Below are 26,089 nucleotides of genomic sequence, written 5' to 3'. Positions count from 1 at the left end.
ATTCTTCTTGTGCCACCCCATAGAGTAGTTTCTAGATTATGTAATCCAGACACGCATTTGAAAAAAAACTTCCAGATTATATAATCCAAAAACTAAAAAAGACTTCCGAATTATATAATCCGAAAACTAATCATGCATATGAAAAAAAAACTTCCGAATTATGTAATCCGAAAGCTAATTACAAATTTGAAAAAAAACTTCTAGATTACATAATCTGAAATATTACAGATGGATATTTGTGGAAATATAAAAATTTATAGAAATAAGAGAAGAATATATGGAGGTGCAATAAGAAACCCTTATACAGAGGACCTTACACCACTTTCTTTGAGTCTTTATGGGTGCCCAAGTGACTTGAATAAAGACTCATAAACTATTTAAACAATTGTATAAAATAAAATAATAAAAATGTAGACTAAGATGTTATTTTCTCTAGTAGGTAACTTGTGTTTCTTATGTATGCGCCCACAAGTTTCAATTATTAATAAATTAGTTTGATAACTTTTAATGAATATAACTTGTTTTTGAGAGGAAAAAAATTATTTTAACATAAAATTCATATTTATCTGCTTAAAATGATGTATTTGCCTGGAATGCTAACGACCTAGGTCCTTAATTAAGGGACTGATAATTTTTGTAATGTCATTACATATTACACGTTTAAAGTTTCTAATTAAGTTAGAAATTGATTTTAGATTAACGGTTCATTGATTTAAAAAGATTAACAGGATTTATTTCATTTAGTTTTATTTTATTATTAATAAGAGATTCACTTAAGTTATCAATTTTATATGATTATATTTTACTCAATCAACAATAAAATCATTAATAGATGAATAACAAGATGTACATCATTTTAACTATACTTATATAAAAGAGATTCTTTATTATAATTATTTTTAGTGTACATAAATTTATTTTTATTTTATTCTTATTAATATTTTATTTTATTAATTTATTTTGATTATTTTGTAATTTAAATTTATTTTTTTTCAATTGTTTTAAACTCATTTTTTGTTACCACTTAATTGTTACTAGATGTGTCTGTGTATTATTCGTATTTTTTTTATAAAAACTTTTATGTTAAACATAATTATGCTACTTGACATCTGACTAACACCTCAAATAACAACAATAATTTATTATTACATAAAAATATATTATTAAAAAAATAAAAAACACAATATTTATAATATAAGTGTACAAATAATAACGCTATTATTTCAAATTTCAATATTATACATAATTAAATATAAATAATAAAATAAAAAATATAGATACACATTAAAAAAACATATTTTTCTCTAGTAGTTAATAAAACTAATACATTATGTTTTATATAACTTAAAACATTGAAACGGTTATATTATTGTCCTTTTCAAATTAAACAAAATAAATAAAAAAATAAAATATAATTAAAAAAAAACCTATTTAAATTTTGAAGATTTTTTATTATTAGAAAGTTAGTGCCTAAACAGAGGCAAAACGATGGACGGAAAAAAGATTAAAAAAATGTGAGAGGGAGCATCACCGCTTCAGCAACATGCCCGTGGTGGGTCCACCCTGCAATTATTCAAATCCAAGTAAAAAACAACAACAATAATAATAATAATAATAATAATAACCAATGACGAAATAGAGGTTGAAGAAGCAAGCAGCACCATTAATACCCTAATTGGGGGAGTTTCAGCTTCACTCCCTTTTCTCATCTCTAGCATCCTTTCTTGTCACAGAGGTATGGAAACTTCCCCAATCTCTTTTTTCTCCTACATCTCAAACTTCACTTGTTCGATTCAAATCCTTAGATTCAACAATTTCTTTTCGATTTGCAATATGTTTAGTGTTTTTCTTCACTGGAGTCCAAAACCTTTCATCTTTGGTTCATTTGATTTATTTATGGATGCTGTTAGTGAACTGCTACCTGGGTTGATTTGATTTATCTGCTAACCTCACTAATATGCAATTTTAGTTGCTGTCTTTCATGGTTTGACTAGAAAGTTGAATCTGTTTTGACTGATATGGCTATGTTACCTTTTTTTTATGCTTTTTTTTACACGGGTTTAACAAGTTTTCCGTTTTCTAATAAGAGTTCTTTTAGCAAAAAATTGTGTGGTAAGAGATTATTTATCGAATTCATTTCTATCTTTTGGAATTGATTGGTGTTTGTTAACTCAACTTTGGGATGGTTCAGTTAAGAGTGCTTACTGTGTTTACGGATTTATTTTCGGGAAAGATATGGTTTTGGTCCGTATACTCTTTTGCCGAACTTGGATTTTGTTATTGTTCTTTCAAATTGATGAATTGGTCTTCGAACTTCAAAAATTTTTTTTTGTCCTTCCCTCAATTTTATGACAGTAAAAAAAACGCCACTAAATATGAAATTTAAATATAAACAAGGATTAAAATCAAATATTTTGAGAAGATGGAGGACTTTAATTTGAAAGTGCACCGAGTAAAACCAAGTTTTATAAAAAGTACAAAGTTCAAAAACATAGTTTTTTTTTTTTCACTTAAATCTCATTTTTTGCTGTGACATTTTCACATGTTAGGCTGATTGTAGGTAGGTTAAATTTTTCCTTTCTTATCATTACCATGTTTTCAGTTTCTTTAGAAGTCTAAATGAGGACGCTTTGAGTCTGTATTTTGTTTTAAAATTTGATTAATTATCTAATCATTTATGATAAGTTTGTTGACTTTTATACTAGTTAGGCCATACCTAAGATGATTTTTAATTGGTTGAAAGTGTGACAATCTTTACAGTGACCCTGCTTGAAAATTATTTATTTTTTTATCTCAAACAAAATATTTGAAAAGATTATAATTTTTCACATTCTTTGTATTAATTGAATGTATTAAACAAAGTGTCGTATTTTTCATTAATATTATGATATGCGGGAACAATCTTGATTATAAGGTTTTGGAAAGTGCTTCTCAAGCTGTTGTTGAACATTTAAGTTTTTGCGCTACCCTGTATGGTTACAATTTTGTGACGTTTTCCCTGCAGCACATATTGCAAACTCTCTCTCAATCACCCTATATATGTCTATACACACACATATACACACACACACATATATATACACACATTGCATAATATAAATTTTTATTGATGTAGGAAAATAAGAATCTAACCACTTTTTTTAATTTTTTCTTTTTCATCAAAGTCCAAAAATTCAACTTATTGAACCATTGTGTGAAAATAAGACCTTATAATGTTTTTCCATTTGTGTCACTTTTGCATGTCTTACTCATTTTTGCTTACTAGTTCTTTGTTATTTTATTTTCTTATTACCAAATATATGGTGCCACATTTAGCTTGTGGGGATCTAAATATATGATTGTCTATCAACTCTTGGAAGAATGAAAATATCATCACATATACAAGGGTGCCAACTAGCAAGATTTTATGTACAATACACAAATTACACTATACATTGTTTAATACGTGCCTTTTATTTATATATAAAGTATAACCTTAAAGTGGTTTCACTATCATATATGGTACACCACCTTCATCCATCCAATTTTTTTATTGATTTTTAATTGGCTAAATTTAATGTTATGATTATGCTAGGCCTCTTATAAGTAAATATTATAAGAAGAGAGCTAGGATTTAGGTTTTTTTGGTAGGATTGAATTGTTTTAGCAATTATTCTTAGGGGCAAGTGTAACTACCTCTAGGCAATTATTAGCAGAATAAAAAAAGGAGAAGAAGGGGAGGGTTAGCAACAGTTTCTTGTAAGTGGGTTCCAGGAAGGGAGAAACCAAGCTCTCAACATCTTGGAAGGAAACCTCTATACTCAATCAATTTTACCCAGTCTCCTATGTATCTTTGTATCAGTTCAATTGAACAAAGTTCAGTCCTTATTCTCATACTAGTTGGTGTCTATCAGCTAGTATTAGAGCCAGGTTGTTCTTGGACACCATTCATGGTGTCAATGCTTAGCATGGAAGTGAGTGTGGAGGCCTTGAAGAGGGGGTTCAAAGGCTTGTTGGCAATGTGTGAAACAATAGCAACGAGTGTTGAATGTTAAATGAAGGGCATGCCTCAGTGCGAGAAATTCGTGCAAGACAGGGGAAGGGAACAACGTCGAAAACCAAAGGGAAGCCATAATGATGGATGACACAAAGTGGATATGCCTGTTTTTGATGGAGAGGATGCATATGGTTGGACAACTAGAGTGGAAAGATAATTTGATTTGAAAGGGATGTCTGCAGAGGAAAAATTACTGGTGATGATGGAAGGAAAAGCACTGACTAGGTATCAATGGTGGGAGTTCTCTGTGTACCAACAAACTTGGGAGGCTTTTCGGCAACAATTATCCAGTGGAAGAATACATAGAGAAGTTCGAACTCTATGCTAGTCTGTTAAAGAGTGCATAACCAACATACTTGAGGGGCATCTTTATGAATGGGCTTAAGGATTTAATTAAAGAAAAATTAAAGCTCTATCCAATAGAGAGCTTGGCTGATTTAATGGATTGTGCCACAGAGTGGATTAGAAGAACTAGTTGGCCACCAAAGGGGGAAATTCAACAAGTATGATAAGCAGGCCAAATAAGACGTATATTAGTAATTGGACAATGATGTGGGAACAAGAGTGAAGCAACAATGAAACGTGTTTGGAGTTGGATTTCTACAGGAAAGGGAAGTGTGGTGAAACCTTCTAATACCTTCAAAGGAAGAAGCTTTAGAAGGTTAATAGATGCAGAGTTACAAGAGAGGTCTAGGAAGGGGTTATGCTTTAGGTGTGATGAAAAATTTGGTCTAAGCTAGGTGTGTGCAAATAAATAGTTACACGTTTTGGTGTTGGCTGAGGGGGAAGAAGAAGGGTATGCAGAGGGAGAAAATACAGTGGTAGAGGAAGACGCAAAGCTAGTTGGCCACAAAAGGGGGAAATTCAACAAGTATGATGAGCAGGCCAAAGAGGACGTATATCAGTAATTGAACAATGATGTGGGAACATGAGTGAAGCAACAATGAAATGTGTCTGGAATTGGAATTTCTACAGGAAAGGGAAGTGTGGTGAAACCTTCTAATACTTTCAAAGGAAGAAGCTTTAGAAGGTTAATAGATGCAGAGTTACAAGAGAGGTCTAGGAAGGGGTTATGCTTTACGTGTGATGAAAAATTTGGTCCAAGCTAGGTGTGTGCAAACAAATAGTTACATGTTTTGGTGTTGGGCAAGAGGGAAGAAGAAGGGTATGCAGAGGGAGGAGAAATTACGGTGGTAGAGGAAGACACAGCTAAAAGACCTCTAGTTAATTATGTGTAGCATTGTTGGATTTATGTAAAAGAAAATGATTAAGTTGTGGAGTAAGATTGGAAAAGGACAAGCCATGGTACTTATTGATCGTGGAACCTCATAATTTCATTTCCACCATGTTTGTGCAACAACAAGAACTCAATATGCATGCAACCTTCATTTATACAGTGGAGGTGGTTGATGAGAGAAAACTAGATTGTGAAGGGGCATGTCCTAAAGTAAATTTGGTGATGTAAGGTCTACAAATTCAACAAGATTTTTGTGTCTTTGATCTTGGAGGAGTTGATGTGGTGTTGGGAATGGGACGGTTGGCTAGTCTAGGAGAAATAAGAGCAAATTTTTGTGAATTAAATTCTAGTTGTGGTCAGATATCACTCATTGAAGGGTGATTCTGATTTAATAGAGTCGTAGCTTCTTTCAAATCTCTCTTAAAGGCTCTATGTGATCAAGGCTAAGGATTCCTAGTGAAGTACTGTTTGATGCTAGCTGAAAGCAGAACCAACAATTTGTTTCGCATGTACAAAATCAATTTTGGAAGAATACGACTCGGTCTTTCTAGAACCACAAGGATTACCACCCCTTAGAAGGCAAGGCCATGTGATTTAGTTGAAGGAAGCGTCTAATAATCCCAACATGAGACTATTCAGGTACCCACACTACCAGAAGAATGAAATTGAAAGGTTAGTAGATGATATGCTTAAATTTGGTATAATTAGACCAAGTGTTAGTCCTTATTCAAGCCCTATAGTCTCGGTGAACAAAAAATGGTGGATGGTAGTTTTGTGTAAATTATCGAGCTCTTAACAAGATTAGCATACTAGATAAGTTCCCTATTCCTATTATTGTTGAATTGCTTGATGAATTGGGAGGAGAAGTGATTTTTTCTAAGTTGGATTTATGATTTGGTTACCATAAAATCAGGATGTGGGAAGAGGACATTCATAAAACGACTTTCAGGACTCATGAAGCACATTATGAGTTTGTTGTCATGCCTTTCAGACTCACCAATGCCTTCCATCTTACAATCTCTTAAGAATGAGGTGCTAAACCCATAGTTGAGGAAATTTGTGCTAGTTTTCTTTGATGATATTCTGGTTTACAGTAAGGGCGAGGATGAACAACGAAGGCATTTACGGGCTATTATGACATTGTTGAAGGAGAACCAATTGTTTGCCAATAAGAAAAAAATGTACTTTTAACCAAAATCAATTGGAGTACTTGGGTCATATCATTTCCTAAATGGGGGTGGTAGCAAACCCATGGAAAATTGATGCCATGTTGGATTGTCCAACACCTAAGGATATTAAAGCTTTGAGGGGATTTTTTGGATTGATAGGTTAATATAGAAGGTTCGTTAGAGACTATGGTAAGATAGCTAGACCTTTGACTCAATTGTTAAAAAAGGATAAGTTTCAGTAGAATGAAGAAGCACAAATTGCCTTAAAAAAACCTGGTGGCATAGTTGCCTATATTGACCATCCCTGTTTTCTCCAAAACATTAACTATAGAAATTGAAGCCTCTAACAAAGGGCTATGGGCGGTTCTAATGCAGGAGGGCAGGCCTGTGGCTTTCCTCAGCCAGACTCTATTTGATCGGGGCAATCTAAGTCAGTATACGAGAGAATTGATGTTGATAGTGATGGTTGTGCAAAACTGGGGGCACTAGGCACTTCATAATTCTGACGGATAAAAAAAACTTCAAATTTCTTATTGAACCAGGAATAATGAGTGAGGAAGATTTCAGATGGACCTCTAAACTCATTGGTCTGGATTTCGAGATACATTAGAGACTAGGAAAGGAGAACGGGGTGGCTAATGTTATCTCTAGAAAAAGACATTTTCAACTTCATCCTCAATCCACTTTGAGTAAATAGAAGACTGGAAATCTGAAATTCATCAAGATCCTAAGCTTCAGGGGATAATTCATGATCTGATACAAGATTCTAATTCCCATCCAAGCTATAAATTTCAGAATCAGAAGTTGTTTTATAAATATCAGTTAGTGCTTCTAAAAGGGTTTTCTCGAATTCCATTATTGTTTACATGAATTTCACTACCCAGTCGTGGGGGGACATTCGGGTTTCTTTAGAACCTATAAAAGAATCTCTGGATTTGTGTATTGGGAAGGCACAAAGAAAGACCTCCAATATCATGTAGCTACGTGTGAGACATGCCAAAGGAACACATATCAAGTTTTATCTTTCGTAGAACTTCTTCAACCACTACCTATACCAAACCAAGTGTGGGTTGATTTATCCATGGACTTCATTGAAGGGCTTCCCAATGCTCAGGGAAAGATGTCATCTTTGTAGTGGTTGATAAATCGGCTAAAGACGCTCATTTCCTTGCACTTAGCCATCCCTTTACCGCAATAGAGTTTGTAGAAATTTTTATCGCCGAGGTTGTTAAGTTGCACGCATTTCCCTCTTCTATTGTATCGAATCGTGACAAAATATTCCTAAACCACTTCTGGTAAAAATTGTTCAAATTGGCCGACACTAGGCTCAAGTTTAGCTTTGTGTACCACCCCAAACAGATGGGCAAACCAATGTGGTTAACCAATGGTTAGAGACTTACCCAAGTTGCCTCACTGGAACTCAGCCTTAGTAGTGGCCTAACTCCTTGAGTTGGGCTGAGTTTTGGTTTAACACTAACCATAACAGCTCTCTAAAATTGACTCTTTTCAAAGCATTTTATGGTCATGACTCACCCTATCTTCTAAAAGCAGCCACTATCCCGTCAACTGTGGAAGAGGTGAACGTGATGACTTATGACAAAGACCAAATGTTACATTATCTCAAAGGAAATTTGGTCAAAGCACAAAATCAGATGAAGAAGTATGTCTACTGATCTAGGACCCCACTATCCTTAGCTATTGGCGATTGGATGTATCTCAAGTTACAGCCATATAGGCTACGATCATTGGCTCGGAAGAGAAATGAGAAGTTGACTCAATGTTTTTATGGTCCTTATCAGATCACAAAACAGATTTGAGTAGTTGCTTTTCAGTTAGCCATTCCACCAAAGAGTAAAATCCACCCCGTGTTCCATGTTTCTTTACTGAAGGTGTTCTCTCCATCAACAAATCCTCAACCTCTACCACCTATGTTATCGGAAAAATTGGAATTGCAGATAACACTAGCTGCTCTAAAAGTGGTGCGTAACACTGCTCATGGAACTGCCAAAGTTCTTATTCAGTCAACTGACCTGCCAGAATTTGAATCCACTTGGGAACCAGTGGAAACCATCATGAAGCAATTTCATTCTTTTCACCTTGAGGACAAGGTGACTCTTTTGGTGGGGAGTATTGTTAGGCCTCTTATAAGTAAATTTATAAGAGGAGAGCCAGGATTTTGGTTTTTTAGTAGGACTGAATTGTTTTAGTAGTTATTAGCAGGGGCAAGCGTAAGGCAGTTGTTAGCAACATAAAAAAAAAATAGAAGAAGGGGGAGGGTAGGCACAGTTTTTTGGTAAGTGGATTTTGGGAAGGGAGAGACCAAGCTCAAAACATCTTGGAAGGAAACCTTTGTACTCAATCAATTTTACTCAGTCTCCTGTGTAATTTGTATTTCGGTATCAGTTCAATTGAATAAAATTCAGTCCTTATTCTCATACCAGTTGGTGTCTAGATTCCTTCATTGGGTGGGTGAAGGATCACCAGACACGTGTGTATCTACTCCTCAGCTAGTTACTGTGCCTCCTTTATAGCCAAAACCTTGCCGCCATTCTCTTAGTTCTGAATATTTCCCTCTCTTCACTCTTGCATTGTTGTCATCATCAGTTCATTACTGTTTTCATTATTCACCATCAGTGTTGTCGCTTGTTGCTGCCCTTTCCCAACATTTCTGTTGCACTACACCATCTTATAGGTAGATTTTCTTTTTTGTCCTGTAAATTGTTTTTGGGTTTTCACACTTTTTATTGTTGATTGAATCCTCAAAAAATTGAGACTTTTGAGTTGGTGTTATTTTATTGTTTGATGAATCCTCCACAGCAAAGTTAACCTCTGTGTTTTTGAACTTTTCTGTTATATACCTGACCTGATCTGTCAACAATTTGGGGAAACATAGGCTTTTCTGTTCTCAATCAGGTGCTGTAGTTGCATTACTGAAAAGAGAGAAAGGACAGTGTGGTCTTGAAAAACAAAAGATAATAAAACTACTAATGGGTGTATCTATTATTCATACAAAATAGTTAGTGGATAATTAGCTATTTATCCAATTAACAGATCATGGGTGGATTGGATATTTAAAATTTTACTTGATGGATCTTAAGTGAATTTTTTGGGCAGCATGGTAACCCACCCTGAAAACAACACCAATGCACTTAGGTATTTTGAAATCACGACTTTGTTTTAACAGATGTGTTATTGCATATTAATGTGTTTTAAAAAAAATAATTCAATCATGATTCAATAGCATTGGAGACTAAAATAGATTTAGATCTATATGGTGGTTAACTGATTTAGAACTTGCTGAATTCAATAGCATTCTGTTGTTATGCTTGTAGGCTAGTCTTTCCTGTTATCGCAAACAATGGCTGATGGTCAAGAATCAGACAAGAACATTGAGATATGGAAGATCAAGAAATTGATCAAGGCATTGGAAGCTGCTAGAGGTAACGGTACCAGCATGATTTCTCTGATAATGCCTCCACGTGATCAAATATCCCGAGTCACTAAGATGTTGGGAGATGAATTTGGAACTGCTTCAAACATCAAAAGTAGGGTGAACCGACAGTCAGTGTTGGGAGCCATTACCTCTGCTCAGCAGAGGTTGAAACTATATAACAAGGTCCCTCCAAATGGGTTGGTTCTTTACACCGGAACCATCGTCACTGATGATGGCAAGGAAAAGAAGGTGACAATTGATTTTGAACCTTTCAAGCCTATCAATGCATCATTGTACCTCTGTGATAACAAGTTTCACACTGAAGCTCTTAATGAACTTTTAGAATCTGATGACAAGTTTGGTTTCATTGTTATGGATGGAAATGGCACCCTCTTTGGGACCTTAAGTGGAAACACTCGTGAGGTGCTTCACAAATTTACTGTTGATCTTCCAAAGAAGCACGGTAGAGGAGGTCAATCAGCTTTGCGTTTTGCTCGTCTCAGGATGGAAAAACGTCACAACTATGTTAGAAAAACTGCAGAACTTGCTACTCAGTTTTTCATCAATCCTGCCACCAGTCAACCTAATGTTTCTGGACTGATACTTGCTGGTTCTGCTGACTTCAAGACTGAGCTGAGTCAGTCCGACATGTTTGATCCTCGGTTGCAAGCAAAAATATTGAATGTGGTGGATGTGTCTTATGGTGGGGAAAATGGATTCAATCAAGCTATTGAGTTATCTGCGGAGATTTTGTCAAATGTGAAGTTCATTCAAGAGAAACGCTTGATAGGGAAATATTTTGAAGAGATAAGTCAGGACACTGGGAGATATGTCTTTGGGGTTGATGACACATTGAAGGCACTGGAGATGGGTGCTGTGGAAACACTCATTGTGTGGGAAAATTTGGATACTAACAGGTATGTGCTGAAAAATAGTGTCACTGCTGAGATTGTCATAAAGCACTTAAGCAAGGACCAGGAGACCAATCAAAGCAACTTCCGTGATGCAGCAACCTCTGCAGAGCTGGAAGTTCAGGAGAAGATGCCATTGCTTGAGTGGTTTGCCAATGAGTACAAACGATTTGGATGCTCCCTGGAATTTGTTACCAACAAATCTCAAGAAGGGTCACAGTTCTGCAGAGGGTTTGGTGGCATTGGTGGAATTCTTCGGTACCAGCTTGACATAAGATCATTTGATGAGTTATCTGATGAGGGAGAAGTGTCTGATTCTGATTAATTGTCTGTTACTGCAGGACCATCACTTTGTTTTGGATTATAAGGGCCTCCAAGCAGGACTTGGATATTGATTATGGTTGTAAGACTTTGACTTTATCCTTTTTTGTTTTTGATCGTCTTCTATGTATCACTTTTTCCCTTTCCTATGTTTCATTCAATTTCCCTTTTATTAGTCATTGTATGCTTATGGCAACTCATAATTTTACAACATTTCTTGGTTACATGATTGGAATAACTCATGATTGAAATGTTGGAGTTTTACAAAGTTATTTATTGAAATTGAAGCATATTGCACATGTTAATACAATGTAGCTTAATTTCATCGCTTCCTTGTTTCATAGTGTGAGCTGCATAATGAAGGTGAAACTAATACTTCCATTATACTGCATAAATGTTTTGCATCGATTATCTTCCAAAGATAAAAAAATAAGTAATATTTATATTTTTGAAAGATTTATTTATTTATAATTTATTTTTAAAGTTGTCTTCTCTCTTCATTCTTAGCAAATATAGTTTCTCAGGTCTTTTTTTTTTCTTCTTATCTTCTCATCCAAACAATACCTTGGGAATTTAGATAGTGTTGACTAAGTAAAAGATAACAACAAAAAATATTTCGTTTTTTTTTTTGTGCTGGGCGTGGGGGTGTTTAAAATGAGACCTATGTAAATATTTAAAATATTGAGTATATATTATATAAAAAATTGATAAATAATTTTATTTTATATACACACACATATATATATATATATAACTAATAGTACGGTTTTAATAAATCTTAAAAAACTTACAACAAACTTTTTACTTGATTATTCTTATTTTATCTTCTATCATTTATTTTTTATATATAAAAAATACATATACATAATATTATATATGAAGTAAGCATGACAATAAGATAAATTTGAAGAGATCATTTTATATTTTTAAAATATCTCACTTAAATTTCATCATCTTCAGGTAAATCTGCAATGAATTTGTCACATTTTTACAATTTTAATTTACTTATATATTTTAAACAATAATTTTATATTTAAATCTATTTATTTGTTGATGTATTTTGGTTTCCCAACTAAAATGTTCTAATTTATATTTCATCTTAGATAAACTATATATGTTACAACGAACAGAAAATTAATTTAATATACAAATTTATAAATGTAGCACATAAATAAAAACTATCAACCAACATAGTATATTTTATAATAATATGGAACATTTTAATTTAAAAGAAATGAAATAAAATAATACTCAAATTTATAAAATCATAGGAAGTATATAAATATTAGTATATAACTATTGTAATACCGGTCCCAAGAAATATGGATTATTAATGAATAAATATCATGAATATACTTTAATCCGTAAAAATCGTGCAGTTAATATTATAAACAAATTACATGCAGATTAAAATAATAAATTATTATAACCATTTATATATATATATATATAAATTGTACTGGACAAAGTTTTTGGATATTCAATGCATGGGTGTGAGCAGGTCAGTTTGGTTGGTGGGCTTAAAGGGTGGGTCACGAGTTAGAGAAGCTTTTACATGCCGACTTCATTAGAGAAATCACCTATACCACATGATTGTCTAACGTAGTCATGGTAAACAAGATGAATGGAAAGTGGAAAATATGCACTAATTATACATACTCAAACAAAGCCTGTCTAAAAGACATATATCCCTTACCCAATATAGATTGGTTGACAACACCTCCGAATATGAACTCCTTAACTTCTTTGATGCTTATTCACGATACAATCAAATCATAATGTATCCTCCCGATGAAGGCAAAACAACATTCATGACTAATGGTGCTAACTTTTGCTACAAAGTCATGCCCTTTGACTTAAAAAATACGGGTGCTACTTATTAAGGTCTAATGGATAAAATCTTCACTAGCTTTATTGGTACTTTATGGAAGTCCATGTTGATGACATGGTGGTTAAGTCATGATCTAGCGGACCTTGAAAAAATGTTCGACCACATCTGAGCATTTGACATGCGCTTAAACCTAGAGAAGTGTTTCTTTGGGACTGAAAGGGGAAAATTTATGGCTTCATGGGTCACCCAACACGACATAAAAACTAACATGGATAAATGTGAAGCAATAATGCATACAAGAAGCCCCAACAACCTTAATGAACTCCAACGGTTGAATGACAAATTTTCCTCTCTCTCGATTATCCCAAAGCTCGTTGAAAAGGAAAAATTATTCTTCTTCTTACTAAAAGGGGCAACAAAGTTTAATTGGGATCAACAATATGAAAACATGTTCCCCCACTTAAAGAAAGACATAACATCATTACGTACATTGGCAAGTCCTCCTTCACACTCAACTTTAGTCTTTTATTTAGCAATATCCTATTATGCTATATGCTCGGTCTTGGTCTATGAGGAGGGCAAGAAGCAACAACCTGTATACTTCACCAGTCGAACTCTACAGTTGATTGAAGAGAGATATCAAGTGATAGAAAAACTCGTCCTTGAACTAGTCTTTTCACCCTAAAGACTAAGACATTATTTTAGGAGCTTTAATATCATAGTTCATACGGCTATCCTATGAAGCAAGTCTTACAAGAGTCCTAACTCATCGAAAGAATGACTGTATGATCAATTGAATTGCCTGAGTTTGGGCTTCATTTTGATAAAAGTGGACCAATGAAAGTCCAATTTTTGGCAGACTTCATTGTAGAGTTCCCACAACATGGAAAAGACCATGAATGTTAACTCTAAATGTAGACGAATCATCCAACAAAAGGGGTAGTGGAGTTGGCATTATTTTGGAAATTCCTAATCAGATCACACTAGAGCAAGCTATACGCTTCAACTTTGAAACATCTAACAACCAGGTTGAGTATAAGACCATAATCACTAGATTAAAAGCCATGTTGTTAATATTTTAAGCAAACCACCTACAAATTAAAATATTAAATGACTACAACTACTAAAAGATATATATATATATATTTATATCATAAATCTCGGAATGATTCTATACAACTCGACATTATATCTATACGGTTATAGTGATACATGTGAAACTCTTACTATCTATAAATACAAACTCCAAGGAGTATTTTCATTCACTCAATACTTGATATTCACTTATTACTATGATATCAATATACTCTTACTGACTTGAGCGTTAGAGAGTCTTTTGCAGGTGGACTATAACTCGAATTTTGGTGATAAAGCTTGGCAATCCTCAAAGAAAGCTCGGTCTTCGCCATCAACTCGGAACACATACATCAGAAGACACCATGTCCAAATTCGATAAGAACAATTATATATTTTTTTAAAAGATTGAATCTGTTTCACTACGAACCTTATCCACCTCCAAATGATGAACACCGAGTAAGGGTAGTGCAATTTTTCTCGCGCTTTTAATATGAACAAATAGGGTTTCGAAGAAGCATAATTGAAGTTGAGTTTTGTGGCTATGGATGAGGAGAAAATGAGGGTGTTTGAATTATATTTTAAGATTCTTAAAAAAATTTCTCAAATATTTGTTTGGATAAATACAAATAGATTAAGTTTAATGTTGTTTTCTCTGGAGAGATGCATTTGACGGCCCTCCTCAGACAAAACTTCAACATGATAGATATATTGTTAATTTTTTTTTTCAGAAAACATTTTGACAAAACTCTTGTCTTTAAGTTAGTTGCAAATAAATAACATGCAATGCACAAGCTAAAAGATAGAGATACATATGTAGAGTATTTTTATACTGGTTCATCTGAAACACATAAACTACCTTCAGTTCTTAATCATCCCAATCAATATTTCACTAATACAGACTAATGTTGCAAGGTACAAGATAAGTATTATTTGGATCCAACCACTTATGGCTAAAAAAACAAGCCTTTTTTTTTAGACAAAACCAATTTTGGCTAAACACGAATATTCTTTGTAATGTAGCCACTCTTGACTAAACACGAGTATTCTTTGGAATACAAACACTCCAAGCTAAACACAAATATTCTTTAGAATGCAACCACTCCTAGCTAAACATGAGTATTCTTTATAATGCAATACTCCTTACAAATACTTAAAGTATTCTTTGGACTCAGTGACTCATGACTAAACCTTTTTGTTAAATAAAAGGTATGATCTACAAGATCACAAGTTATTAACTAAAATTACATGTTGAGATGGATACAAGATAAGGCTCACTATTGTATGTGGCTATAGAACACAAACAATATTTGTTACAAAGCTTTAAGGCATATAGAGAATTGGCGTTTAGATATAGTGAATATCACTTAGTCATTGTCATTGTCAATACTTTCTTCATCTTGAAATATTCTATCTATATAAAGGTTTGGAGAGAGTAACTATTGAAAATTATTTCTACTCATTGAGAAGCTTTAAAGTAGGTTTTCTTCTTTAGCTTGTGTTTGTCCATGCACACACACACACACATATATATATATATATATATATATATATATATATATATAGATGCATTAAATGCTTATATCCTCTTCAAGCAACATCCCGATAACTAGCTTGTCTTATCAGGCCTAGATCATAAAACTTTTACCTAATTATAGTAAAGCATAGGACTGTGTGAGGCATATAATCCTTCTAGAGTTAACACAGAGGCATGTTAGGATGGTTGGTGGAGTGAAGCATATTTAATGTGTCTTTCAAGAGATCATTAATGTAGACATGAGCTTTATGAGATCTTCTTGGTAGATGTGAGAATGAGCATTCTCTACACATAGAGAATAAGAATTTATAGTTCTTCAATATGCACAATGAATGCTTAAGGCTTATGATTTGTTAGACAAAGTATATTTATTGTCTGTCTAAGCAAAAACTTATCAGACGGAGTATACATGCTTGCATCTATTCAAGAAAAGGCTTATTAGATGAAAAGCATAAGCAAAACACTTAAATCGATTAGGTTAAATAAATCACTTGAGCAAATGAAATTTGATGCTTATAAAAGTATGCTTTACACTTTGTTATTTTAGCACAAAATCAAAATGAAACAAAAGGGTTTATTGAACTTTGACCTAACAAAATAAAAGTGGTTAATGGAGAGTTATTGGTAATCCTAATTAATCCTACTACAAATGGATCTACCACCATATGCATTATAAGATAAAATATACATCATTGTAACCAAGTTTTTTTAATGTAAACTATTTTGATTTATTTATTGTTGAGACCCTACATGACCTAACCCTATGAACCCTACTAGACGGTCTAACACCAATAGACTATCCTAAATTTTTATGATAACAAACACTCTAAGTATATTATTTTTTTGAATGTGATAAAATTATATGAACATTCTAATATGTGTTTTATGGTAGCTGAATGAGACATTAAACCATCTAGTGCTTATATCAAGTCTCCGTATAAATGGTGTAATAGATCATATAAGTGGTTAATATGAATTTAAGTTCTAAACAAGTCCTGACAATAAAATACTTTCTAGTTAAAATTAAGTGTTTGAAAAGATTTTCTTAACAACTATAAGATCCATGATTGAAAATGTTTTTATTACAAACGATCTTATAATCATCTTTTTAAGGAAACAAGTGATTCAATGCGATTATAATTAATTATGTCGTAATTGCTATTTATATAAGCAGAATCAAAATAGAAGTGCTTTGAAGATTTTTATCAGAACTTTTCCTTATCAAACGTCTAAGACATAAAAGATGAAGATTTTCATTGAAGACTAGTAAAGATCAAGTTTAAGTTGAATCAAAGGTACAATGATCATGTTCCAAAACCTATATAAAGGAGTTAAGATGAAGCTACATCCCTCGATTGTGCTTTCCATCCTCTTCTTCTTCTGTTGTTCAAACTTCAGCTTTCGATCAGAAGTGCACCTGCAAAAAGATTCTCTAGCGCTCAAGTGAGTATTTGATATTTGGGTATTATTAATGTTGTAATAAAGACGTATCTTTGCTTTGTCTAATATGCTTATTTATACAGTTTATAATGGGCTCTACCATTGATAAATCATATTTAATGTGTATTTATAAATGAAATTATATGATTTGTTATGTATTCTTTTATGCAAATTTGGTGTTGATAGGATAATTTTCATGATATTTCTTTAAAGTTATTGTAACTACCCGATGTGAATAGATCTTATGGTTCCACTAATAGTGACGTTTCAAGTTGCTATTGTTAGACCCGTTAGATGTGAATATATATATATATATATAATGGTTCTTAAGGGTACTCTTCTTCTTATACTTCTCCTGATCAAGCATATCACACAGTACCGGGGCTCTTCCTTGGTCGATGATTTCGTGTCAAAAGTGTCAATGTTAAAGTCAGACTCACCATTAGATGTGGTTACAACGACTGTTGTAGCCCTTTTGAAAGTTTTTGTCACGGTCGGGAGTGATCGAGTCAAGAGTTTATTTACATTTATACGTGCGTTTTTGTTGACCTCCACGTAAGTTTACCCTTTGACAAGTTTATAATGGGATTCCTTACAATCAACATGACCCCGACCCCGGTTCATTCTAATTCATGGGCTACTTTGCAAGCCTTTCGGCTTATTTGTGATTTATTTAGATTGAAAGTGTCCCCTTTGTGTTTTCTATTTTATTATAATTCTCGTCTGGCCAGTTTAGAGATTGACTTTCTTTGTCTAGTCATCCATGTAGTATCCTTTTTGCCCCATTCACCTCATCTTACAAAAACTTTAATGGTAGATATTAATTTAAACTTTTCATTGACTTGGAGGGGAAGCCTTTTTTTTATGACGTTGAGGGAAAACCAAATCTTCCTTTTATTGGACCTGGTCTCCTACTCGGTATAAGTCTTGGTGAAGGTCATCCATGACTCCTGAAGACAAAGAAATTTTATAAGTTTTTTTATCAACTACTAAAGAGGCTCCCTACTCGGAAGATTCTTGCTGTGTATCAATCGCCCACCGTTGGATGGACTTTTCTGGTATGTAGAAATTTCTTTGAGTCTTATTTTCCTAAGTTTTTTTACCGTGTTGAATTTGATTTTTGTTCATAGGTATCATGACTCAAACTGATTCGGAGGCGACTAATATGATGAAGAAGCTTCATCAATAGGTCGACAGTTGAAAAAAAAAGCTCGCTTGAGTTATTAGCTGGGGGTTCAGGTACCCCTGTCATTGACTTACTTCCTCCATTTGGTGGTGAAGGTCGAGCGAGGAAGCAAAGGAAGCGGCGGAGGACAGAAAGGTACCCAAAGTGTCGAGCGCCGGTGATGGTTCTTTCAATCTATTGGGGGATAACCTTCAAGTTGCTAGGGGAGTGCAAGTTGCAGTCACCCCATGTCAGAAGCAGGTCATTGCCTCAGCGCCGATCGAAGATATGATATGGATTTGCATTGAAATGCTAAGTCGGGGTCTGGTGTTGACTAGGACAATCAAAACTGAGGTGCATAAGTCCTTCTTTGTTGTGACTGAGAAATTGAAGGAAAAGTTGGTTGACTCAACCAACTCATTGAAGGAGAATACTTCTTTAGAAGAATAGTCTCGTCGGGCGAAGGATAAACTTGAAAATGCCCGGTCGAAAATCTCGACCCTGTAAGCTGAGCTGAAAGACTTGGAACAAAGTCATATTAAACGACCTTATGCTAAAAAAGAGCTTGTTACCGGTAAAACGTCGACTAAGGAAGAATATTCTCACTACTAGTCCTTTCTCATTCCTATTAACAAGGAATGCTTCAACCAAGCTATTCGCCAGACGACTTTCTTCTATGACACCTCGGTTGAAGACGCCTGATACGATATTACAAAATATGTTGTTGACGGTAAGTTTGTACCGGTGGACGGGGCCAACGAGGAGAAGGAGGAGGAAGAGGATGAACAATTAGAAGAGGTGTTTGGTTTTTAACTTTTCTTAGATTTTGTTTTTTGTTTTCTGGTATCCTTGGACCCAGGTTGTGGGTCTCACCTCTTTTGAATATATAATAGAATGATTTCTTTTAATTTTGTCTAAGTTTTTATATGGAACTATGATTCTGGCTGTCCGAACATTTGCAACTTTGTAATTTTTATGTCGATTGTACGATAATGAATTTGAATTGAGTCGTTCTTTCAAATTTTAAGAACTTTTTTCATTTTTTATTATTTAGGTTTCGAGTGGTTGGACCTTGGAATTCTTTTATTAATAGGGGGAAATTTTCGTTTTAGGAAAAACTTCCAAAATCAATTAAGTTAAATTGAGTGTCGTTAGTGCTTGTCGTGTTAGACAAAACTTTCTTGACCGAGCTGATCGAGTGCGATTTTTAGATATCGGGAGGGATTGTTGTGTTGGGCAAAGCTTCCTTGACTGAGCTGATCAAGTGCGATTTTTAGGTATCGGGAGGGATTGTCGTGTTGGGAAAAACTTCCTTAGCCGAGCCGTATTTAAAGGATAGTTTCGGGAGGGATCGTTATGATCTCGACTTTCAAGTGAGTATTTGGTGTTTGGGTGCTATTAATGTTGTAATAAAGACGTATCTTAGCTTTGTCTAATGTGCTTATTTATATAGTTTGTAATGAACTTTATAATTGATGGGCCATATTTAATGTGTACAATAATATAAATGTAATTACCTGATTTGTCATGTATTCCTTTTTACCTTGAGGTATTTACATTTGATACTGGGTATTATTGTGTTGGGAAAAATTTCCTTGACTGATTCGATCAAGTGTGATGTTTTAGACATCCGGGGGATTGTCGTGTTGGACAAAGCTTCCTTAGCCGAGGTGTCGTAATTTTTAGGCATTGGGAAGGATTGTCATGTTGGGCAAAGCTTCCTTAACCGAGTCGTATTTAAATGATAGTTTAGGAAGGGATCGTTATGATCTTGATGCTCAAATGAGTATTCGGTATTTGGATACTATTAATGTCGTAATAAAGATGCATCTTTGCTTTGTCTAATGTACTTATTTATAAAGTTTATAATAGACTATATGATTGATGAGTCATATTTAATGTTTATAATAATATAAATATAATTACCTAATTGATTACATATACCCTTTTAAATTAAGTATTTACACTAGCCGGTGAACAACATTCGATACCACATCATTCCGAAACACATGCACCTAAAACAAATTCAAGGTTGTTACAACTAAGATATCAATGAATTTATTTTATTTATTTTTTTAATTTATTTAAAATTAAATACTTCTAATTATTTTGATAATAGTTTAGCCGATGAAGTATATGGTGCAGCTGTTTTATTTAACTTTTTTAATACACAAAATTATTTAATGAATTAGTTAATGACTTTTTAGTTTGAGTTAATTTAAGATGGTAGTCAGTAACACTTGTACACCTATATTAAAAGAACAATAAATATATTAATTTTAAAATTAATTTTATCAAAAATAGTTTTATCCTTTTTATAAATACATACATTCATAACAATATATAAATTTTTTTTCTCTTTCTCTTTTTGGTGTAGTCATTTTGTTTTGTAATTTTATTATTTATAATATTAAAATATATTCTAAATATTAGAGCTAGTTTTTTATTTTTATAAATACAAAATAAATACTTACAAAACTAATAAACAAATAAAAAATGAAGCAAATATTTATAATATAACAATGATACCAAAATCATTGATGTGAAAATCACCTCAACTTAAGTTGAAGTAAAAATCTACGAAACTAATTAAAAAAATGTCTCTATAAATAAAAAATGACGCTTAAAACGAAACAAAGGACACAGAATAACATCAACATCACTGGCACATGCTTTCGAAAATAAAAAACATCAACATCACACGACACCTCAAAATCGTACCCTGTTTTAATTAATTAAACTAAGACGAAATAAACCATCCACTGCATTTTCCCCTCTGCGACTCTTCTCACTTTCATTCTCTCTCTCTCTCTCTCTCTCTCTCTACACAGTTGTGCTCTGATTCCGTTTCTTCTCCACCGTGGCGATGGAGGACCTAACATCGTTGTTAAGTGATTATGGGAGCCTCTTCCGTGAAGACACCGACTTTTACAACCGCATTGTGTTGGGCACCTTTTTGCCGCACTCTGTGTGGGCCCCACTCCCGCACTTCCTCCAGACGTGGCTCCGCAACTATATCGGTGGTGTCCTTCTCTACCTCCTCTCTGGCTTCATGTGGTGCTTCTACATTTACTATTGGAAACGTAACTTTTATCTGCCCAAAGGTTTTTTACCCCTTTTTCTGGCCTTTATTTCTTATTCTTTTTTGTTATTTTATATGTGAACATCGTGTTTTGCTTTCAATCACAATGTTGTGTTTATCGGAATGGACTAATACTTTTTACAATAAGCTGATCAAGGTTTGAATCTTGACTGAAAGAGATGTTTCTATTTAGTGTCTGATATGAAACTGTGTTGTGTTTGGTTAAAGATGGTATATTTTAGCTTTGATATGAAATGGGTTTTTATTAGTTTTTTAATTCCTTGCTTTGTTTTTGATTTTTTTTTAAATAAAAATTGGTGGATTTTGGAGTGTAAAATGTTATGCTATGCTTCTCTGTATGCTTTTTAAAGATGGTATATTTTTGCTTTGAAATGAAATGGGTTTTTGATTAGTTTGTTACTCTGGTTTCTCTTGCATGGTTTTGTTTTAGAAAAAAAAAAGGATAAAAGATGGTGTTCTGGCTTTTGTTCTGATACCACCACTGTTAGTTGTTTTGCGTTTTAGGATTATGGAGAGGGGAATTGGAGTTCAATTGGATTTGGTTTTTCTGGTGTTATTTTCAGTGGTTGGATTTGTTTAGTAATTGTTCTTTTTAGTGTTAAGTTGATTATCTTTGATGGATTATGCTTCTCGGACTGTAACAGTTATGCTGATGTATGTGATTCCCGCTTTTCCTTTTATAGATTTGTTCTGACTTTTGTATATCATGTGCTGTTCAGTAAACGGAATGATTGCTTCTCTTCTAGTTGATTATAAGGATTTTTGGTTCTCTTGTTAAGATAGTAATTTGAGTGGACTTTTCCCAGTTGCGTCTGTGCAATGTAACCATCTCACGCAGTGGGAAAAGGTTTTTCTTGTTGTTTGTATTCGTGCAACCTCTGGGGAAAATGACGTGGAGAGTTTTTTTCGGGGCAAGGCAAGGTTTTCAGTTTCACTATCCATTATGCTACCATCACGAACTTCTGTTCTTGTTCTGTAAAAATTCACCGAACCGAGTATGATGCATGCTCTTGCAAATTCTTAGTAAGCTTACAGAGTGGACTGTATGCAGTGCTCGAATATTTTTAAATGTTGGGCAGTTACTTTACCTTTTGAAATTATCACTCATCTTCATGCATTACTTGAGAGGAATTTTATTGTTCTGTTCTCTGCTATGATCTTTAGAAGATGGATATTGTTTGTGACCTAGGCGGGCTGTTTTCATCATTACAAGTAACCTATATGGTTTTAAACACATTTGTTTGCAACCTTGTTTTGCAATATTAAGGTTCAAAATGAAACTGTAGCAGTGACCACTGTTTAAAACATTGGGTTTTATAAGTGTGCAGCTCGAAGTTTTACAGCAGGGATCATACTGCCTCTGCCACTAAATTGTTCTATACTCTACAGTTTAGTCAATCGGAAGATTGATTGTTTTCATTCTTTCATACCTATATGAATTGACTAGATTCTCATTTAAATAGCTGCTATGCAATTTTCTTCAGCTTTTCTTCCTAGACGATAGTGATTGTCTATTGGCCACGAAAGACAATTTGTAGTACTCTGCTTCACCTAAAACAGTTTAATGGCTTGTTGGATCATGATATAACATATTAGTCTGGACTATAGTTTTACCCCTTTCTTTATGTCAAACAGTAGCATAAAATATCTTTGTATAGATTAATACAAAGCAAGTTGTTTATATTTTACTTCTTCTGGACTATGTTCAGAAGTCTGAGACCAAGCTGTTTATATTCATCTTTGGACTGGCTCTAGAAAGTTTGAGTTGTTAGAGTCCAAACTCAACTAAGCAGAACAATTGAACTAAAAGTTTCAAAACTAATGCTTCTTTTCAAGTATAATTGCATGTGGTTTTTGTGGTTTTAATTTTAAGGTGCTTATCGGATCTTTTGTAACTTTCATTTCTTGATATATTTAAATCTACCATTGCAGATGCTATTCCCTCTCAAAGAGCCATGCTGTTGCAAATAGCTGTTGCTATGAAAGCCATGCCGTGGTACACTTTGCTTCCAACTGTTTCAGAGTACCTAGTAGAAACTGGCTGGACAAAGTGCTATCCTAGATTATATCATATTGGTTGGCTTGCATACTTTGTGTATTTAGCTATTTATCTAATTGTTGTAGAGTTTGGTATTTATTGGATGCACAGAGAGCTACATGACATTAAACCACTTTACAAATATCTTCATGCTACTCATCACATCTACAATAAGCAGAACACTCTCTCCCCTTTTGCTGGTAAGTACATTAAATATTCAACAGTTAAACACTTCAGTCGTAGTTAAGTCAAGCCAAAACTCTTTTCATATAATTCTTTTAACCTTTTATAAATCCCTGACAAGAAGATAATTCATAATGTCTTTAAAAGATGTTTTTAGTCTATTATTGGGTTATTTCATAATTTATGCGTATGCTGTGGTAGATGATGCTGATTTTAAGGGTTAGAGATTGATAAGGATTACAGTATGTGATTTTGACTGTGTTTTACTGGTGAACGTTGAAGTTAATCACTTGTAATAGACCTTTATCACGTGCAATATAAGTTTGATATGATATTTTTCATATGGGCTCAAAATCATCACTAGGTCTGAAATAAAAGCAGTCCTTCTGAAACCAAGATAATTGTAGGTTGAAATTTGATGTCAATGTATATCACCGATCTAGAATATCTGCTTCATCTTTTCTAAGAAACTCATGAAACCTAATATAAGGAAGAGTGTGGAAAGTGATCATTAATGAGGATATAAGGGAAATTGAAATACAGACATATTATGAAGGAGGGAGACTGACCTGAAACAGGGAGAGAATCTGGAAGATTTTTGTTGAGGATTTAAAGGTACGGACAGAAACCAATCATATAGATAATAGCTGAGTATATATGTAAATAGAGACAAAAATATGTACTTCTGTAGGAATCAAGGAGTCTGTGCCTCTATCAATAACGTTCTTATTCACATCCCATTTCATGTGACTTGTTTTGTCAACCAGTTTATTGTGGATATAATCCCCAAAATTGGGGTGATGGATCAAGGTATTATTATCTGTTGGCTTTAATCGAAAGTCCTAGGATTCATCACTTAACTTTCAAAACATGCTATGCCACTTCTCACGTTTTAGCCATCATACATACACCAAGTGATTTCTGCTAGTAGTGTCTTTTTCTAGAATCTTGATCTTGTCTATTACTAGTATTACTGTCCTTTTCTGCAAGCTGACGAGGTAAACTTTGCTAACATTCCAAGCAGTTGTTGGTATACTATTTTGGTGGTTCATATCCAATATGAGCGCTTTAAAAGTGTTGGTGCTACTCTAGTAAGGGACATGCTATTCTAGTTAAAAAACCATTAATTTAATGTATTTTTTGTTATTTTTGTCTTCCTACAAATGAATGCGACTCACTTTCATTGCTAGAAGCAGCTTTCCAATTTTGGCACCACTGTATATGGACGTTGTTCTTTTTATCATGTTACTAGTCTGTTTAATTTTGTGTTGTTCTGGCATACTACTCTGGTTTTGAATAGTAACATCATCTTTATTTGTTCTTCTACCATTTGTTTCTCTTTCGCCATCATTTTGATCTTTGAAGAAGGGTGTACTGACTTTTTTCCACATGTATCTCAGGTTTGGCGTTTCACCCTCTTGATGGGATTCTTCAGGCATTACCTCATACCCTTTCTTTGTTTTTTATCCCAACTCATTTTACTACACATTTAGCTCTCCTTTTCCTTGAGGGTGTTTGGACTGCAAATATTCATGACTGCATTCATGGAAAGGTGTGGCCTGTTATGGGTGCTGGCTACCACACCATTCACCACACTACATATCGGCACAACTATGGCCATTACACCATATGGATGGATTGGATGTTTGGCACACTTCAAGACCCCAAGGAGGAAGAAGGCAAGGCAATGTGATGGATTGTTGGCTATCTCTGTTTGAATTGTTGAAATATGGTTCTTTTCATGTAAAGCACAAATGTGTTCTGTATTTTTCTGGTGTTGCATCGCAAGGTGGTTTTATGTTAGAGAGACAGGGTAGAAGGTTAAAAGTGGAGCTTCCCTGTCTCTGATTCTATTGTTAGTTTATGTGGTTTAGGTCTTTTTCTTTCTCAGATTGTGTAGTAGAGATTCAGATGGTAATGCTGTTTTCTCCATGTGTGAGAATTGGCCAACTAAAAATGCTTTGATTTGTTTCACTGTTCTTTCCTTCTATGATTCAATGTTAAAGTGAAATGCAAGAAGACCATTCCTTCAAACACCTGTCTAGTTGAAATTTGATTACACTAAAGTCGTGTTATTTTGTCACGATTTTTTCGCAATAAATTTGTGTCATGTTGGTATAATTTGTTTATTTTGATAGATTTTAAAATTTTTAGTTATTTTGGGACTATGATGTTAAATTTCACCAAATTGGTAAAAAATCCAAAGACAGCTGGATTCTGGATTGGAAGCATTATAATCATATATGCAGAATCAAATTTGAATACTAATTATTGAGGAAAATTTATGAGTGTCGTTGTTTTTAGAACTTGAATTTGGAATTTGGTTGTGTTTTGTTTTGATTTTATTGATATTTCTACTTGGTGGAAAATTGTCAACTAGCCCATACTGGTGTCTCATATTGAACTAAGGTGAAGATAAGGAAACACTCCATGTCCTAGTAAACCCCCACTCAACACCAATAAATTATGTGACATTTTTATTTTAAAATATAAAATAATTTGGAATGAATCAACTAAAGAAATTAAAAATGTTATTTTATTAAGTGTTTAAATGGTGTAAGAAAATTGAAAGTTGTTCATGTAAGATTTTCCATTAAATTATTATTTAATT

The 26,089-nt window shown here is 33.7% G+C and overlaps 2 protein-coding genes and 1 pseudogene across 3 annotated transcripts; all 3 read left to right on the top strand.

The window, feature by feature from the left end:
- The first annotated feature begins 1,598 nt into the window (after window positions 1–1,598).
- Window positions 1,599–11,358, top strand: LOC137837226 (eukaryotic peptide chain release factor subunit 1-3). Its single transcript, XM_068646162.1, has 2 exons — window positions 1,599–1,735; window positions 9,775–11,358. Exon 2 carries the CDS (start codon window positions 9,801–9,803, stop codon window positions 11,109–11,111), a length of 1,311 nt encoding a protein of 436 aa, XP_068502263.1. The 5' UTR covers window positions 1,599–1,735; window positions 9,775–9,800; the 3' UTR covers window positions 11,112–11,358.
- LOC150027906 (uncharacterized) lies at window positions 3,916–4,740 on the top strand (annotated as a pseudogene).
- A 9,510-nt stretch (window positions 11,359–20,868) lies between the features above and the next one.
- On the top strand, window positions 20,869–25,512 carry LOC137837224 (delta(7)-sterol-C5(6)-desaturase). 2 transcript variants are annotated; one of them, XM_068646160.1, is made up of 3 exons: window positions 20,869–21,258; window positions 23,190–23,495; window positions 24,879–25,512. In XM_068646160.1, the coding sequence occupies exons 1-3, from the start codon at window positions 21,021–21,023 to the stop codon at window positions 25,169–25,171; spliced, it is 837 nt and encodes a 278-aa protein (XP_068502261.1). In that variant the 5' UTR covers window positions 20,869–21,020; the 3' UTR covers window positions 25,172–25,512. The 2 variants fall into 2 exon arrangements, with proteins under 2 accessions (XP_068502261.1, XP_068502262.1); XM_068646161.2 differs by lacking the exon at window positions 20,869–21,258 and adding an exon at window positions 21,299–21,393.
- Window positions 25,513–26,089: the final 577 nt, after the last annotated feature.

This window comes from Phaseolus vulgaris, chromosome 4, assembly GCF_051622355.1.
Source record: "Phaseolus vulgaris cultivar YP4 chromosome 4, ASM5162235v1, whole genome shotgun sequence".
In the NCBI taxonomy this organism is placed as follows: Eukaryota; Viridiplantae; Streptophyta; class Magnoliopsida; order Fabales; family Fabaceae; genus Phaseolus; species Phaseolus vulgaris.
The sequence above is the reverse complement of the archived record's forward strand: the minus strand, read 5'-3'. Positions and strand labels throughout refer to the sequence as shown.